At 52.2% G+C, this 16,293-nt stretch overlaps 1 protein-coding gene across 2 annotated transcripts in view; it reads right to left on the bottom strand.

The window, feature by feature from the left end:
• Positions 1-477: 477 nt before the first annotated feature.
• Positions 478-16,293, bottom strand: part of EPHB2 (EPH receptor B2) — a 145,251-nt gene continuing 129,435 nt past the window's right edge. The window contains exons 7-16 of one of the 2 annotated variants that reach the window (XM_062012749.1): positions 14,718-14,880; positions 13,685-13,793; positions 13,508-13,575; positions 10,783-10,905; positions 10,147-10,394; positions 9,242-9,457; positions 7,194-7,343; positions 4,923-5,116; positions 4,094-4,249; positions 478-1,252 (exon numbers count right to left, since the gene is read on the bottom strand). In XM_062012749.1, the coding sequence (XP_061868733.1) occupies positions 1,144-1,252; positions 4,094-4,249; positions 4,923-5,116; positions 7,194-7,343; positions 9,242-9,457; positions 10,147-10,394; positions 10,783-10,905; positions 13,508-13,575; positions 13,685-13,793; positions 14,718-14,880 (1,536 nt within the window). In that variant the 3' untranslated portion in view covers positions 478-1,143. The remainder of the gene's footprint in view (positions 1,253-4,093; positions 4,250-4,922; positions 5,117-7,193; positions 7,344-9,241; positions 9,458-10,146; positions 10,395-10,782; positions 10,906-13,507; positions 13,576-13,684; positions 13,794-14,717; positions 14,881-16,293) is intronic. The other variant, XM_062012751.1, reaches the window with a different exon arrangement.

Below are 16,293 nucleotides of genomic sequence, written 5' to 3'. Positions count from 1 at the left end.
TCAGCTGGTGGATGATATGATGCTTGGAGATGTCGTTTCTTTCTCATGAAAAGAAAACCAGGCAACCATAAAGAAATGTCCAAGGCCTGAACTCCCAGAGGGGTGTTAAAACAAGGTAAGAAAGGCCCAACCTCCCAACAATGACAACTGCCAAAAGAAAGGTAACATGTCAGCATTTGCAATCAAAAAATAAACCTACTACATACTGTACTTGGGAAGTCTCCTGGGGAAAGATCATTGGCATCTAGTGAGGGCATCACTAAGAAGTCTTTGTGCATGTGATATGTGTGAGGCAACGATGCCACTGGAGGGTGGATGGATGGACCCTTTAGGAAACTGTCACTCCTAAAACTGTTCCATGACAAGAGAAAATAAGAGATGTCAAAAGGATTGGTTTTTTTTCCCCCCTCCCATCCCCACCACCCCCCTCCCCCAAAGCATTACAGATCCCTTCTCATCCCTTGGAAACAGCCTCTTCTAGTCTCAGTTTATTTGTTTGTTTAAAAAAAAAACCCCAAAAGGCTTCAAGCTTTTGAAGAAGTCCATCAGTTTCTGAGATGCACTTGGTTCCACAGCACCAAAGAGTTTCAGCTCTCTCCTCCCCTTTCATCTGCTACCAGGGGGTTTGGGAAGGACCTGCTGGCTGCAGGACGTTCCCAGAGCTGCCATCCCATGTCAGAAAGAGAAGTGCTTCTCAGGACCTTGCATTCATCTTGCTAAGTCTCATTGCTCCAGAGGTGTCTGGACCCAGCTGCAGCAGCCATGTGCAAGAGGAAAAGTGGATGGAGCTGCTCTTTTCTCTTCCTTTGGAGACTCCCATTGGTCTTGGAGCCCTTTTCAAGAATGCAATTGCATTATTACTGTTTAAAAACACCTCATGGGTTCATGTTTTGGGTTTGGTTTTCCTTCCCCCCAAATAGTTGCCTTTTCTCTTTTCTTGTTCCCTTTTCCCATGGTTTACATTGGAGAACCTCTTGGCCACTTCTCATTATTGATGCCAGGGAAGTTTCTTCCTGTTGCCATGATCCTCAGAGCAGCTGCCTGTCTCTGGTCTATGCAGAACACTCAGGAATTGGAGCTTGGACATACAGGGGCAGAGGGGAGCAGGGCCTCAAGGAAGAGGAATAGGAGGACACGTAGCTATCAAACCTCCACAGACTGGATTTGGTTCATCTGTGCTCTCATCACCTGGATACTGTTCAGAATTTTCTTCTGGTGTCCTGCTAAAGTGACCCCAACTCGCAGAATGTCCCTTTGGGAGGAAAAGAAACAAACACTGCATCAATAGCAGGTGACATCTGCCCACAGCAGAACCAGCCCATGGCTCAGCATCCCCTGGGCCACGCTGTGTAGGGAGCTGAAGTCTCCATTCCATGGATGCAACATGCAACCTGCTGCAATCTCTCCTCCTTTCCTCTTTTTCTCCTGGCTTCTCCTCCTTATCTTCACCTTTGCCACCTACCTGCAGCAGACCCAGAGTACTGGAGTGTGAAAGCAAACACCAAACACCACAGGCTCTGCCCACAAGTGAATTTGCCCTGTGTCTTCTGCTCTTTGTATCTTTCTTTGCATGTTTTGGATCCTCTCACTTTGTGACTCAGCAACCCATTTTTTCCCATCCCTGCAGAGATATGAACAGCATGTGCTACCCCCTGTGTGAATCTCCTGGGCAGATGATGGCTGCTCTTGCTTTGATCTGAGGAGGCCATGAAGTGAGAAGACCTTTGTTACCTCACCTCTTTGCTAAGTGATGGCAATCTCATTGCACAGAGCTGGGAAAAATGAAGGTCATGCCAAGAGTGTGAGTGTGGCTCTGCACTGGGGCTGCCTGTGATCACAGCAGTTGAGTTTGTTACTCACATCTCTCTCAGGGGATAGATCTCAGCCATGGATTCTTCTGATCATGGAACAGATGGCATCCATGAGACATGACCACACCTGACTCAGCTGCCTTTTCTCCTCCCTTGAGTGTAACAGACTTTTAAGAGGAAGCTGTGGCAAAACCCTTGCCAGCTTTAAGACTGGGCAATGGGCAAAGAAAGGTGACCAGGAGCTCCAAGGACAAGTGGAACACAATCCTGCAGCACATCAGCCTCTGTGGTTGCTTTACACCTCATCTCTCTGTTCAAACAAAAGCTATGTTCAAAGCAAAGCTGTGCCACAGATTAAAACCTTCTGGCTGGTGCCAGCTTCTTGGAGCCCACTCAATAGGGTGAGGACCCTGAGATGGGTGAGGGTGAACATCCAACAGAGAGCCACAGCTCTGCTGCTGCCCAGACTCAGCAAAGCAACTGGAAAGCTGGTAGTACCCAACATCACTCTGGCACCCAGGATGGAGTCCTTCACAGTGGCTGCTTTTCTTGATGCAAAGGCTGTCCATCCCCTCCTTGAGCTTTCCCTCCTTGGGTAAGTTTGGCACTTTGATTTTTGCTTTTACAGGAACAAACCCCAAACTTTTCACTCACATCTGTAACCCACAGTAAGTCTGTGGCCCTGCACAGCCCTGTGCTTCCTAAGCTTTCTACCCTGGCCATCAGTTCTTTGGTGGTCCAAGTGTTCCAGCCTGCAGACAAACCACTGATAAACCTTTCATGCAGGTCAGTGTTGAAACCACATGGATCTGGTGAACTGAATCAGTCTTCAGTAACTGTTTGCACTTTGCTGGCTATGCAAATGTGAAGAAGGCAGAGTGTCAGGCAACTCAGCTCCACCTGCACAGCCCTGCAAAGAACCACACAACACCTCTGCAAGGACCAGTGAACACTAGAAGGGGGTTTCAGGTAATGTTGCAGCATAATTTGCCAAGGAAAAAGGACTTGGAGTGTCTTTCCCTCTATTATTGTGTCCAGCCAAGCAAGGGAGAAGGGAGGTTTGTCAAAACTGGAAGGGACATGAGAACAAACTCCTGGCTGTGATGAAGGCACTCAGAGAGGATTTGGAAGATACAGTGAGGGATATGGCAAGGAACTGGGAGAAGTGGCATTTAGGGGTCACTGAGCATGTCTGTGAGAAGACAGACTTCATCAGCTGGGCTGCCTGCAGAACTGTTTGCTGCTACATGTACTGCAAGCATCACACTTTGGGCAGGGCTGGGTTGTGGTGTAAGGTCAAAGCTCTTCTTTCCTATCCCTCAGTTTTTATGGGACCTCTTTCTGTTGTATGAGCACAGTCCACAGTGAGCCAAAATCATCCCCAGGAGCCAGAATCATCCCCATGGCCTTGGGGTTGTGCCACAGCTCCAGTGAAACAGTCACAATTGCCACGTGAACTTCCCTGCAGCAAACAGGCACAAAAAGCCAGCAAAGGTCAGTTTGGCTGTTTGCATGGTTGGATTCTGATCCATGGGGAGATTTAAAGGCTGGAATTAGGCACCAAATGCAAAAGCCTTCCTGGTTCCCAGGCACAGAGCCATCCTAGCCCTTGCAGATGGCTTTAATGCTCGGTGCTTTCTTAGGCAGGGTATCTACAGCTAACTGCAACCAACCACAAATCTTTCACCAGAGGCATCAAAGCCCCAGCTAGCCCCAAGAGATTTCAAAACCCACCACAAATGGATCTCAGCTGCCTGTTTTCTCTGAAGAACTTGCTAAGATATTGCCACTAAGGGATATTTTTAGTGGATGCAGGATTCAGAACAAACTTGAAACCATCTGGACTTTCAGAGGCCACTCTTAGGCAGCAACTTGCTGCATGTTTGTCTCCACTGTCATTATGCCACACATCCAAGTCAACTGTGCAGTCTAAAAGTGCTCTTGAGTGGTTGGAGAATTGTCTGCCCCTGGCCTAAAATCTCCATTTGTTCCACTCTGGGGTTTTGGAGACTCTTGTGGGAGTTGTCACTTTCCCAGTGGGGATGTGATGATGTAGAAGCGAATTGTGCAGATACAGAGCAACACACAGACACAGAGTCTGGAGAGAAGACACAGCCTGCAGAACAGAGCACTTGTGCAGAAGCTGAATAGGTTAAAAGTGGGTCCCCAAAGCAACAGATGCTCTAAAAAGTAAAACTACCTCATGTGAAAACACAAACTCATTCAACAGAGCCCACTGTTGCTGAGCCACTGAGACTTTTCCCTTGTGCTTTGGGACTTACTCTACAGTCATCTGTGATACTACATCAAAGGTGGTGAAGCCAGCACTGGCAAAGCTCTCCTTGTACTGGCTCATCTTGATGGCATCCAGCCATTCATCCACAGTGTTGAAGCTGGTGTAATCTGGGATGGTGCGGTCGAGTAGGGGGAGGTTCATCCTGAAACACAGAAGCAGGCAGTGAGCAGGACAAGAAGTGCATCTCTGCACCCTCCCACCTGGAGCAGCACCATGTAGAGTGCCTGTGCCACACCATGTTAAGCAGCATCACCCAGAAAGCACTCCATTCAACTGAGGGAAGGGTTGTGTAGAGCATCAGAGAAGTCTTTCTGGGCCAGTTTGTACAGCAGAGGTAGGAGCCATCAAAGGTGATGTAGCTCTAAAATCCTGACTCTACATTCTCATCACCAGGCCAGTGCTTCCCACAAGTTCCTGCATCCCTGCCCAGTCCAGGGAAACATCACACTGCCTGACAAGGCTTCATTTGCCTCCACTGCACATGAGGTTGGACTACCAGAGCAACCATCCCCCACCCAGCAATCACATGTACATGAGACCAAGACTCTCCTCTAACTGTGTAGAGAAGCATCATTGACACCATGAGCTGAGTTCCCCAGATCTGAGCTGCTCAAGAAGGACATAAAGGATCCACAAAGGATCAAATAACACAGGTGAGCTATCTGAAACAGCTAGCCTGGAGGAATGCTGCTCAGCAGGACACAGAGGACAGCACATCTGCAAACACAGGGGACAGAGATGTAGGTGGAGCTGCTTTAGCACAGGGTTGGGCTGGATGAGGTCCCTTCCAACCCCCAGCACCCTGTGGTACTTACCCAGAGGAGAGGGGTGCCATGGCTTTCAGGCTGTTAGGATTTCGGATCATTTTATCCAAGGTGTTGACAATTTGCCCAAATTTGGGTCTGTGGTTTCTGTCCTTCTGCCAACAGTCAAGCATCAGCTGGTGCAGGGCGTTGGGACAATCCATGGGGGGAGGCAGCCGATAATCCTGCTCAATGGCATTTATCACCTGGGAGAGGAGACAGAGACATCAGTGCAACTGCAATAAAAGCTGGTTCCTGTCATAATGATCCTCTTCTTGGATCCTGAGGGTGACTGGCATGGCCAAGCATACTGCAACAGGGCTGCTCTGCCTGCTCTTACTGCTGCCCATCACCTCAGCCACCTCTTCTTGTATCAACACACTGTTCTCCAACTCCCAGGCCTCTGCATGTCATGTCCTGTGAGGTGACATCAGCCTTGTTCAGCCAATACTGCAGCCTGCCTCACTCCTTGTGATGAGCTCTGCCCATCAGTCTCTCAGTCTGGAGAGAACAAGTGTCCCAGCTACCCTGTGTGAGCCCACAGCTCCAGGCATGAAGCCTTAACAGGAAAGGAATTGTCCTTTCTGAGAAGGGTGTCACCCTCCTCCCTTTCCTTTGGAAACTGATGCAAGGGCTTTTCTGGTATGTCAGGGGCTGGGGCAGGGCCAGGAACAGCCAAAGGTGCCAAGGTATCAGGTCCTGGCCACTCACTTGAATAAACTCCCTACCAGCCTCTAAGGAGGGAATTGTCCCACTCTGGAGAAACCTGGTGTGGCATGGAAGGGGTTATACTGACTTGAGAAAGGTCTGGTTTGTCATTGCTGCAGGAGGAGTTGCAGGAGTCAGGGGGGAGCTTGGCACTCACTCTCTGCCTGTTAAGGCAGGGTTTATTCAGAAGCCTACAGGAGGATGGAGATGGAGGTGGGACAGTCTGAAGGCTTCCAATGGACTGCCCAGAGGCAGCTCTGGAACAAGCTGGGAGTCAGGCCAGGGCTGTAAGATGCAAGTTTGTAAGACCCAGGCCTGAAGCAGAGAGAGGGAAGACAATTCTGTGCACCAAGGATCTACACCAGGTCTACCTTGGTGTTAGATCTGAGGGTTCATAAGGCAAAGGCTGCATGGAGAAGGGCAGCTCTTCAGAGAGACTTGGGGGTCCCACACCAGAGGGGTCTTCCAGCCACACAGGTGCAGGTGTAGCACTCTCTATGGCACTCACTGCCACTGGACAGACAGGCTTTGACCACTCAGATACTGGGTCAAAGAAACAGGGAGAAGGGAATTGCTATGGTCAAGGTGTGGACTGCAGCCACAGCTCATCCTTGCAGGGAGGCAAGGACTCAGGCTAACTGCCAGGGTCCCAGGGAGACAGGAATGCACATAACAGCTCCACCTGAATTACAGGGGAGGCATAAGGTATTCCAAATCAAGTGTGTTCTGAAATAGCTTGTGGCTTTAGTTTCTAGCTGTGTACAAGTTGCTTGGCTTCTGACATATCACATTCCAAGCTTGCCATGGCAGATTTAATGAGTGGAAGGTGTCCATGACTATGGCTGGTGGCTTGGATTAGATGATCTTTAGAAGTCCCTTCCAACCCAAACCACTCTATGACTCTCCAACAGACCTTTGCCAAATGCCTGGGGGCTCCTGCTGAACATCTGTCAGCAGCTCTCAGGGCCATTTCATTTCCCACTTACCTGCTCCCTTTCCTCCTGGCATCTCCCTACCACTGCTGAGGGTGCTCACATTAACCTTGTCCCACTGCAGTGGGTGTTGTACAATCCCTAACCTCTGCCACAGCAGCACAATGTATGTAGCAACAGGACAAGGGGTGATGGGATGAAGCTGGGACACAACAAGTTCCATTTAAACACAAGGAGAAAGTCCTTTGGTGCTGAGGTGAGGGAGCCCTGGCCCAGGCTGCCCAGGGAGGGTGTGGAGGCTCCTTCCTTGGAGGGCTTCAAGACCCACCTGGACACGTTCCTGTGTGACCTGATCTAGGTGGGACCGGCTTTAGCAGGGGGGTTGGACTGGATGATCTCTAAAGGTATCTTTAAGCCCCACCATGCTGTGCTTCTGTGACTCTATGAATGGCACCAGAACCATGGTGATCACCCCAAGTCACCTCCGTGACTTCTCCCAGAGCCGTTTCACTTTGGACACGTTTCCCATGACACAGACAAGGACCTGCACACACCACGGGCTGGGGCTGAGCTTTAGGCAGGTTTTGGCCTTGCAATGCTCCCAGTGTCAGGTGTTTCTGCTGCTTGGTTGTTCCCAACTCACGTCCTGGTTGGTCATGTCCCAGTAGGGCCGCTCTCCGTACGACATCACCTCCCACATGACGATGCCGTAGCTCCACACGTCACTGGCTGACGTGAACTTGCGGTACTGAATGGCCTCAGGTGCTGTCCATCGGATTGGGATCTTCCCACCCTGCAGGAGAGGTCACAGACAACACAAAGAGTCACTAAAAAGAGAGAGGAGGGTTCAGAATATCTGCCTTCAAGAGGCTGGTAAGCATCCCAGGAGGAAGGGACATGCTGCACGCCTCACGCTGCGTTAGGGTGGCTGGAGCGTGTCTAGGCAAGTGTGGGAGACCTTCAAGAGTGAGGATTCACTCCATCTGTCTGCTGATCTGCACCATCCTCTTGGGGAAGAAGCTTTGCCTGTTAATTCCCCTTCAACCTCCCAAGTCACAGTTTTGTTTACTGCCCATTATATTGTGTGGAACCGCTGCAAAGAGTTGGGCTCTGTCATCTCTGTAACTGCCCTTGAAGTACTGCAGGTCCTTTGCATTTGTCCCTTCAGGCTCCTCTTCACCTTAGAATCACAGCATGGTAGGTTTGGAAGGGAGCTGCAGAGCTCATCCAGTCCAACCCCCCTGCAGAAGCAGCTCCCACCTAGATCAGGTCACACAGGAACGTGTCCAGGTGGGTCTTGAAGCCCTCCAAGGAAGGAGCCTCCACACCCGCCCTGGGCAGCCTGGGCCAGGGCTCCCTCACTCCAACACTGAAACACTTTTGCCTTATGTTTAAATGGAACTTTTGTGTTCCAGCTTCATCCCATCACCCCTTGTCCTGTTGGAAAAACGTGCTGCCCCAACCTCCTGACACCCACCATTTACATACTTAGATTACTGAGATCCACCCTCAGTCTCTTCTCCAGACTAAACAGCCCCAGGTCCTTCAGCCTTTCCTCATCAGGAAGATGCTCCAGTCCCCTGATCACCTTGGTGGCCCTGCACTGGCCTCTCTCCAGCAGTTCCCTGTCTCTCTGCAGCTGTATTAACTCCTGTTAGAGTTCCCTGAGAGCTGTGCCAGACATCACTGGCTGCTTCAAAAGTTCTGGGAGAGATGGTTTCCTACAGATCACTTCCTGCAGATCAACAAGAAAGCTTTCAAATCACCCTTTGGTCCTGGTGCATGTTCTGTACCCTGAGACAGGCCGTGAGCCCTTAGTGGCACTTGTGTAACCAGCACCATGGTGTTCCTGGGAAGCTGTTATGTGATCATGAAGCCATTTCTGGGCATGTTTCTCTGTCTGATTCAGACAGACTCTTTGGAAGATCAGTATCCAGTTCTGTAGGGCTTTGCTCAGCATGCACCCACACTTCAGTGAGCCCCTGACATGGCACAACAAAGGATGCTGGACAGCAGTGCAGCATGACTGGACAGTGATGCTATCAACATCCCAGACTTGTTGCCTTGGCAACAGATCTGTCAGGGCAGCATCTCAGAGGATCCCCAGCTGGGCCATGCTGGGCAGGTATAATTCATTATCCCAGCTAAGGGTTTCATCAGGGCCATGTATATGTTTGCAGACATAGAATCACAGAGTCATTTTTGCTGGACCTTGAAGCTGCTGCAGTGCCAGCCCTGCCCTCACCCTGCCCAGCCCAGCACTGACCCACAGCCCTCAGCACCTCAGCTCCACGCCTTTGGGACCCCTCCAGGGCTGGGCACTGCCCCAGCTCCCTGGGCAGCCTGGCACAGGGGCTCACACCCCTCTCAGGGAAACAGTTCTGCCTCAGCTCCAGCCTCAACCTCCCCTGGGGCAGCTGCAGCCCATTTGCCCTTGTCCTGTCATTCATTGCTGAGGAGCAGAGCCCAACCATGTATAGCAGAAGGCTCAGCTATTCACAGGGCTCATCAACAGCAACAGGACAACTGGACCTTGCAAGAGAAAACATTCCTTGGTTCATTTCATTGGTCTGGCACCTTATTTCCTTTGTTGGCACCCTGAGCAAGTGCTCCCCACTTCAAGGGGGGGAATGTCTCCCTTTCCCTCTCTCCCCCATCTCCTTCCTTCCCCACCCATCCCTCCAGCTTTACCAGTGCACTGGTATAGGTGGGATCAGAGGTGTCATCCTCCAGAAACCGTGAGAGGCCAAAGTCAGACACTTTGCACACCAGGTTGCTGTTGACCAGGATGTTCCTGGCTGCCAGGTCCCTGTGCACGTAGTTCATGTCAGCCAGGTACTTCATGCCCGCCGCGATGCCCCGCAGCATGCCCACCAGCTGGATCACTGTGAACTGCCCATCGTTTTGCTGAGGAGAAGAAGGGAAAAGAGCCCATGTGAGAGTGAATTCACAGCCTGCCACAGTCCAGCACACAGCCAGTAGCTGCTTTCTGTGCTGCATGTCAAGACACAGCTGTGCTGTGAGTGCCAGCGGTGCCTAAGGTCCCTCTCAGAGCAAGAGGGTGAGGAGTGGGGAGCTCACAGGGGGTGGATGGCACCTCCACATGCCCTGTGGGCAGCACTACTGCTGGCTGCTGTTAGCCCAAGGTGGCAGATCTGACACACCTTGCACAGGAGGCTTGAGAAGGGGCAATCTATTCCTATTGAGCAGGTTATCTCCCTTCAACACAAGGAATTATCCATTTCAAATTCAGTCTATAAACACTCCGACAGAGCAGCTGGAGGTGGAGGTGCTGGTGTGTTAAAGCTGCATCAGGCTGTCCCTGTGTGTCCACAGAGACAGTTTGTACATGCATGTGTGGGCATGCAGCCTTTCAGCAGAGTGGGCAGACACACAGAGCACATGAGAGCCTTGGTGCCACCTCCACCTCTGCTCCTGTGACACAGACCCCCAGGCATGCAGCAGCTGCCCCAGTGGCAGGGGATGCTGTGCAGGGAAGGGCACTGCTACACCAGCACAGGGAAGGGAAACTTCCCTTTCAGTCTTCCTCTGGCCCAACACAATCCCTGGAGCTGCAGGCTCCTGGGATCTCATACCCTCAAGAAGGAGTCCAGTGAGCCATTCTCCATGAACTCAGTGATGATCATGACTGGGGAGCTCTTGGTCACCACCCCCTCCAGGTGGATGACATTGGGGTGGTCAAACTGCCCCATGATGCTGGCTTCACTCAGAAAGTCTCGTCTCTGCTTCTCTGTGTAACCAGACTTCAGGGTTTTGATGGCCACAAAGATCTCTCTTTTGCCAGGAAGCTTGAGATGCCCACTGCACACCTCACCAAACTCCCCTGTGAACAGAGGGAAACACATTGGACTTATCAGCTTCCCAGACCTCCTTTTTTCTCCTCAAGGCACCCTGCTCCAGCTGTACCCACCCTTCACACCCTGAGTGATCACTCACCATCCCACCCCTGCTTCCCCCCTCGCTCCACACCAAAGCCATCCCTTCAGCTGGACTCATCATTGCTGAGCAGCACTGCACACAGGACTAGAGCCACATGGGAACTCCTTGTCTCCAGCACTGCTCCTCCAGCACTGCACTATGCTCCTGCTAGTCCAGGTTAAGACCTTACTGACACTAGTCTTTCCCAGCACATGCAAGGCTAAACCTTCACTGAAAGACCACAAAGGAGACTGTGCTGCTGAAGGCAAGCCAGGCATTCCCAGGTTACCTACCTGCCCCAATCACCTGCTCGATTTTGACACAAGAGATATCAATTTCTTTTGCAAATTCCCTGACAGCCTCATTGGGATCTTCATAGGTGAATGGATCAATGTAGATCTTCATCCCTGGAGTCACTGCATAAAGGTGAGGGAGAGGGTCAGCTGGGCACATGCAAATAGAACAACTGATGGCTGACATCAAGGAATAGAGAAATCCCTTTGTGGGAGGGTCCTTTTCACCTCAGCAAGACACAAAATCAAAGGCATGAAGCAGATATAGCAAAGAAGATTGAGAAAGAACATGCACAACTGTTGGCACAGGGCTATGGGAGCTGGGTTCTCATGGATATTGGCCTTTAAGTCCTTGTTGGGGCAGTGGAGAGCTTCAAACTGTGACCACAGGGAACCACACACCTTCAGCAGCAGGATTCAACTTCAGAACATGCAGAGGAAAAGCTGCAATCAGCAGTGCCTGCAGCCCTGTCCCACTGGTCTTCTCTGCCTCCTGCTTCCAACTCAGCCCACCATCCCATCAGAGGCATGGGAAAGTGGAGGAGGACTCCTGGGCTCAGCACAAGAGACAAGAGACAGTGAAGGTCTGCCCTGGGGTGTAAACATGTTGCTCTTGGCTCTTTACATGGAGATTTACAGGGGAGGCAACCCTCAGTGGTCTGTACTACAGACACAGCCACCAAGCCAGTTTCACCCCTCCTTGGGGGTGTGTGACCCTTCCAGGGACAATGCCAGCAGGACAGGCAGTCCAGGCTTCTCTTCTCCTGAGAAGTAACCCTGCCTGAAGCTGCCTTCCCTCTTGGAAGCCTCAACATGGCCAAGCTGTAGGGAACAGGGGGGAAATTGCAAAAGCCAAGCTCTTCCTTCTGGGCAGGTGAGAAGATACAACACTGTGCTGATGTGAAAGGCATGTGGGATGTGGGGAGGCTGGACTGCTGATGCCACACTGCACATGATCTACATGGCAAAGGCCACCTGCTCTCCTTCAGCTCTCATTTGGCTGGCTTGCCTCACAACTGGGGGTATTTGGAAAGCACTGCTCACAGGTCACTAAATGAGCCCAACACAGAACCAAGGCACTCAGCTCCACAGGCAGGATGCTGAGAGGATTCAGGGGAGTTGCTGCAATGCTTCCAGAGCTTCCAGGCTCCCTCTGCCTTGGCAATTTGTTAACCATAAGCTCTGTAGTCTCTCCCTAGCGATCACTGCTGAGCAGCCAAGCTGGGGCTGTGTCTGGGACTGGCATCTTGAGTGATGATGTGGCTAAAAGGCACCCCAGGCCCGTCATCAGTTCATCTGCATCCCGTGGCATCGAGCCTGTTCCAACAGTTGTGAAGGCACAGCTCCTCATGCCACCCCAGCCTGAAGCTGTCACGTTACACACCAGACCCTGGGAGAAAGTGTGAATGTATGTTTACACATGCAGCAAGGACTGACAAACAACTGAGAGCTGCATTTACATAATCTGCCTTGAAGAGTGTCATTTTTCCTTCCCCCTGGTAAGTTACAGCAGCGCAGTCAGCAGGCTGCTGCTCAGGCACAGAGCTGCAGTTCAGTGCTCTGCCTTTTGGGATGTGTTTCCCAGGTGAATGCAGAAGCAACAGGGAATCCTGCCTTGAAACAGTTCCATTCTCTGAGCAAGGCCCAGGTGTGTACAGGAACAAGGTCCAAAAAGGGCAGAGATTCTGAAGCTGCAAGTACAATGTGAGGTAGATCACAGCTCAGGTTCAAACAAAGCAGGATGACAGTGACAGGTCTCCAGTGGGGGAGGAGAAAGGCATTTCTGAGGGCATGCAGCCAGGGGAAAGGAGGATGCACTGGAGTGAGGCAGGGTGTGCAGTGAGGCTAAGAGTGGGAATAGTGTGCCCAGTCCTGGGCCCCTCAGTGGCAGAAGGACAGGGAGCTGCTGGAGAGAGCTCAGTGCAGGGCCACAGAGATGCTGGAGTGGAGCATCTGCCTTGTGATGAAAGGCTGAGGGAGCTGGGGCTCTGCAGCTTGGAGAAGAGACTGAGGGGTGAGCTCATTCATGTTCCAAATGCATCAAGGGTGGGTGTGAGGAGGCTGGAGCCAGGCTGTGCTCAGTGATGCCAGTGACAGGACAAGGGGCAATGGGCACAAGCTGGGACAGAAGATATTCCAAAGCAACATAAGGAAGGATTTGTTCCCTGTTGAGGTGAGGGAGCCCTGGCAGGGGCTGCCCAGATGAGCTGTGGAGGCTCCTTCTCTGGAGACATTCCAACCCAGCTGGATGAGTTCCTGTGTGCCCTGCTCTAGGTGCTGCTGCTCTGGCAGGGGGTTGCACTGGGTGATCTCTCAAGCTTCTGTGAACGCTGCATGTGAGGGAGTGCTGTGCAGTATGTAGGGACGTGGGAAGTGGGAGACTGCAGGAGTTGTGTACTGTACAACTATACAGAGAGCTAGATCTCCTATCCATTATGATTCCAGGAGCTCTGAGACTGGCAAAGGGATGTGGGTTCCTGCAGAAGCCCAGCACTGCAGGAGGTGGGTAGGTTTGGAAAAGGGCCTCACTGCTGCCCCTGAGCTGGGCAGAGCTCAGGAGTCAGAGGTGCTGGTGTCAGGGGCTGTGCTGAGCGTGCAGAGGTGTTCACATGGGCCTGCAGAGCACAGACAGGGACCTACACCTCAGGTGCAGCAGTCTGAGCCCTCCCCACATGCTGCAAGGAAGGAGTGAAGGGGAACAGAAGCGAGGCGCCGCGGTACGTACTGTGGCCGCTGGTGTAGTGCTGCAGCTTGTCCGTGTACTCGGAGTCAGCGCGCTCGAAGCCCCGTCTTCTGGAAAGAAAGGGAGTCCTGAGACACAGCCAGGCTGAGAGATGCCCTTCACCCTCCTGTCCCCATCCTCCCTGTCCCCAGAGCACAGCCCCAGCCCCAGCCCACCCACCTGCTGCACACGATGGCGATGACGACGACGGCGATGAGGAAGACCAGGCCGGCTGCGGAGGAGCCGATGATGAGCGGCAGCTTCTCCTGGACGCTGGTCTGATACTCAGCTGGCACACAAGGGAAAGGGGCTGGGTTACTGAGGCATGGGACAGGCCCACACCAATCAGTTATTGGAGCAGGGCACGTATCTGCATGGCTACTGTTAATGGGCTCCTGGCATGGCTTTGGTGTGAGGCAGCCAGGGTGGCTATGATGGGGAATTGCCCCAGAAGGAAGTCTGGATGATAGAATCATGGATTGGTGGGGGTTGGATGAGACCTCTAGAGCTCATCCAGCCCAATCCCCTGCTACAGCAGCTTCCCCTGGCTCAGGGGGCTCAGGAATGTGTCCAGGTGGGGTTGGAAACCTCCTGAGAAGGAGCCTCCACACCCTCCCTGGGCAGCCTGGGCCAGGGCTCCCTCACCTCAGCACCAAAGCACTTTCTGCTCCTGTGCCAGTGGAACTTGTTGTGTTCCAGCTCGTGCCCATCATCCCTTGTCCTGGCACTGGGCACCACAGAAAAAAGTGTCCTCCCATCCTGACAAACACCTTTTAAGCTGTTAGTGAGGTTTCCCCTCAGCCTTCTCTTTTCTAGGATGCAGCTTCCCCTTTTGAGTGGGAAGCTGAGTCCCGTGGATGCATGTTCTGCCTTGCTCCTCGGCCTCAGGGCCAGAAAACTGGCTTGGCCTGTTTGATTTAGCAGTAAAAATGTCAAAAAATAAAAAAGGCCAAGTCTGCCTTTGTCATCAACAGCTGTGCACATGTAAATGACAGACCTCATCTCCTCTAAAGCCAACCCAGAAGACACATCCCCACGCCAGGAAAGCTTGGCAGAAACTGGCCTAGGCGATGCCATTCCCTGCAGGGATCTCTCTCCAGGCCTTGCCAGGTTGAATACACACAGGTTACTTGTCAATGCACCTTTGAGGAGACCAACAAGTGTCTCTCTAGGCCCTGTGTCGGTGTTCATGCAGAGGCAGCTCAAGACTCACCTTCAGTCATGGTCTGGAAGTACATCTTGCCGCTGTAGCGGCCGTACCCAGCCACGGTCCGGGCCCGCACCTGGAACACGTAGATGGTGCCAGCTTTGAGGTTTTGCACTGCCACAGTGTTGGTGGGGCTCTTCACTGTGGTGGAATTTAACTCACTCAGATCCTGAAAGCACAAGAGCAGGGTAAGGGGGAGGAGAGAAAGCAGCGGGTTGAGGGTTAGGCCCACCATGGGCCTGAACAGGCTGCCTTGTGGCAGGGAGCTACACAAGCAGGAATGTGAGCAGGGACCCTCAGGAAAGGCTCTGATGAAGGTGTTACAAACCTCAGGTGACTTCTCCAAGCCTTAAGCTCAATGGGGATGGAAATTGCTTCCCTCTTCTGTCCCCACTTTCTCTTAGCACCGTCCTCCTTCCTCATCCCCTCCTCCTGTGACCCAGCCTCAGCACCCTCTCCATTTGCTCTCCATCATCTCCCTTTGTGCTGGAGGGTAAAGTCTGTCTGAACACAGAGTTTTGGGGCCTCAGGAGAGGTCCTGCTACCATCTCCCTGCCCAGGGCTGCTTCAGCAGGGGCCATGGCTGGGTTTTTAAAGAGCATATTTAAAAGCCACACTGAGACACCTTCTGAGTATTTTTCTTGCTCGTGTCTGCAGTTTTGCTGAGGCCTTCAGCAGTCATATTGTAACAGTACAGATGGTATTGCACTTGTGTAGGTGATGGATCCTTGGCTGCCCTTACAGAATCACATTATCTTAAGGGTTGGAAGGGACCTGGAGAGATCATCCAGTGCAACCCCCTGCCAGAGCAGCACCACTTAAGAGTAATGCCCTTTGCTGAGCATCCAGGGGCATCAGTGGATGTGGACCTTCTTCTGCAAGAGGATAACAGACAGTCCCTGTCTCCCTCAGGGTCATGGAGAAACAGGTCAACAGAGGGGGATGAAAGAGGATACTGAACGTTGCTAGGGCAAGGTGGCCAGATGTCTGGCAGCCATGAAGTCCTGCAAGTCAATGCCAGGCAGCAAAATCTGCACACAGCATGGTGTTTCTGGCAAACAGAGGCACCTTGGGAAGCTGAGCTGTGAGTATGAGCCCCTATAAAAGGAGGTGCAGGAACTGATTGTTGGATAAAATGCCTGTAGCTCTGTTGAAAGTGTTCATCCTTCCTGGTAACTCCTTTTGATCTGGCAGGTCAGGCCTGCCTTAGCAGGATCACTGGTTGAAACAGATCAGCAGCTGACAGCTCAAAACCTGAGCTGGCCAGTTTACAAGAGAGTCCCTGAGATCTGCTGACTTGGTGTCACCACAAAGGGCTCAGCAAACACAAGGACTGTCCCCTGACACAGCCCCACCAGCGAGGTGTGAGAACCTCACGAGAAGCAAGCAGGGACTGCCAGGAAGAAGTCAGACAGATAGTCTGGGCAATCCCACCAAGTGAGACTGAGTGTGATCAAGGGACCTGCCTGCTGTCTCAGCTGTGAAACCCCACTGACAGGACATTCCTTGTCCTGTGCCACCACGAGGTCAAACTCACAGTAAGAAGCAAAGCAGCCACTCCTCCCCACCAACCCCCTCAGCA

The sequence above is a fragment of the Colius striatus genome, chromosome 21 (assembly GCF_028858725.1).
Source record: "Colius striatus isolate bColStr4 chromosome 21, bColStr4.1.hap1, whole genome shotgun sequence".
In the NCBI taxonomy this organism is placed as follows: Eukaryota; Metazoa; Chordata; class Aves; order Coliiformes; family Coliidae; genus Colius; species Colius striatus.
This window is presented reverse-complemented; position numbering and strand designations above follow the sequence as displayed.